The sequence below is a fragment of the Drosophila teissieri genome, chromosome 3L (assembly GCF_016746235.2).
Source record: "Drosophila teissieri strain GT53w chromosome 3L, Prin_Dtei_1.1, whole genome shotgun sequence".
Taxonomy (NCBI): domain Eukaryota; kingdom Metazoa; phylum Arthropoda; class Insecta; order Diptera; family Drosophilidae; genus Drosophila; species Drosophila teissieri.
In genome coordinates, this window is record NC_053031.1 from 24,108,559 (window position 1) to 24,110,361 (window position 1,803).

The 1,803-nt window shown below is 61.2% G+C and overlaps 1 protein-coding gene across 1 annotated transcript; it reads left to right on the plus strand.

The window, feature by feature from the left end:
• The first annotated feature begins 1,075 nt into the window (after positions 1 to 1,075).
• On the plus strand, positions 1,076 to 1,423 carry LOC122618023 (proline-rich protein 2-like). Its single transcript, XM_043794145.1, has one exon. The coding sequence runs from the start codon at positions 1,076 to 1,078 to the stop codon at positions 1,421 to 1,423; it is 348 nt and encodes a 115-aa protein (XP_043650080.1).
• The last annotated feature ends 380 nt before the right edge of the window (positions 1,424 to 1,803 follow it).

The window sequence follows — 1,803 nt, forward strand, 5'->3', positions numbered from 1 at the left end:
CTTCCTGAAGGCAGAGCTAGAAGAGTTCGGAAGAGGGAATTCGTAGAGTTCAACGGTGGCGGTGCACAGAATTACGATGAAAGACGATCAACCGGTCAAAAAGCGCTACTACCCGAAGAACCCGAAGATGCAGGTGGATTTCAACGCCAAGGTCGACAAGTTGCTACAAAAAGGGTGCATCGAGCCGTCTAGGAGCCCGTACAGCTCTCCCACAGTGATGGTGAAAAAGAAGACGGGTCAATGGCGTTTGTGTGTAGACAACGGAGTCCAATGCACGAGCAGGGCGTTCAAGAGGTTTTTGGAGGAGCTGGGTGTAAAACACCAGCTCACGGCTCCATATACTCCACAAGAAAACCCGACAGAAAGGGCCAACAGGACCGTGAAAACAATGATCACGCAGCTCACAGGGGCCGATCAGAGGACATGGGACGAGAACTGGCCAGAGCTGCAACTGGCTGTAACACGAGCGTGGCGGAGACCACCGGATACTCGCCGGCATTTATAACGCAGGAAATAGAACCAAGGCTGCCGAATGCGTTGTTCGACGAACAGACGGCCGGAACGGGCAGATGTCCACAGACGCCGGCTGAAAACGCGGAAAAACTCAAGGAGATCTTCGAACTGGTGCGGAGAAACATGGAAAAGGCAGCGCAGGATCAGGCGTGCACTATAATCTCCGAAGGAGGCCGTGGAAACCCAAGGTGGGAGAAACTGTATGGGCCAAAGAGCACCAAAGAGCCGCATCGCGGCAAAGCTGGCACCAAGGTTCGACGGGCCTTTCAAAATAAAGAAATTCACGTCACCGGTAATTTGTATATTGGAACACGCAACAACACGGAAAACAAAAACGGCTCATATTAGCGACTTGAAGCCGGGAAGCGCGGGCGCCATCGGGCCAGAGGACAACGAGAGCGACAAACAACAATAAAACCCTTTCGCGAAGAAGGGGGGAAGACGATACAGGGTATCGAAAAGTCGAAAGTCGCAGTTAAACACACACACACACACAAAAGGCCCGTTGGAGCGCGAGAGCGGGACAGGACACAGCCGAGAGCTGCCGCAGCCACCAACGCCGATGCCGCAGCCGCAACCACAGCCGCCGACGCCGCCACCGGCGCAGCCGCAGCCACCACCGACGCAGCAGCGACAGGAGCAACCGCTGCCGCCGACGCCGGAGCCGCAACAGCGAGAGCTGCCGCAGCCACCGACGCCGATGCCGCAGCCGCAACCACAGCCGCCGACGCCGCCACCGACGCAGACGCAGCCACCACCACGCACGCCGACACCGCCGCCAGCACCGCCGCGGATGAGGAGGGGCCCCGGTGCGAGCGGCAACAGTCTTGGGACGTGGAGCAGGCGCACGTCGCGCAGACGCTGCGCACAATGGGCATGGGCGGCCGCCGGTGGCACCAGCAGACGGTGACGTGGACATGGCCCGCACCAGCGCAGGACACGCCGGAGGCCGGGTGTGTGAGGAGGTGGGCGTGGTCGGGTGGAGGCCGGTCGAGCAGCGGGCGCGCAACCCGCGAGTTCACGTCCGGACGGAGGACGAAGTCCCGGAGGACGAAGGCCCGGAGGAGAACCCGGAGAAGGGTCCGTGGGTGTGGCCCGCACCACGGCAGGAATCATGCCCCGAGGCGAAACAGCCGCCGCAGCGACCCTGCCTCCGCAGGCAGGAGTCGCTATGTGAGAAGCCGTGGCGAGAGGTCGAGCGCGCGGAGTGGCCACCCAAGGTGGTCGAGGAGGCCGAGGCCCAGGCGGGCAGACGACACAAGCACCGCTGGGCCAAGCTCTTTGTACTGG

What these genes read in the sequence shown, in the direction of transcription:
- LOC122618023 (XM_043794145.1), top strand. Translation starts at nt 1,076, where the DNA reads ATGCCGCAGCCGCAACCACAGCCGCCGACGCCGCCACCGGCGCAGCCG.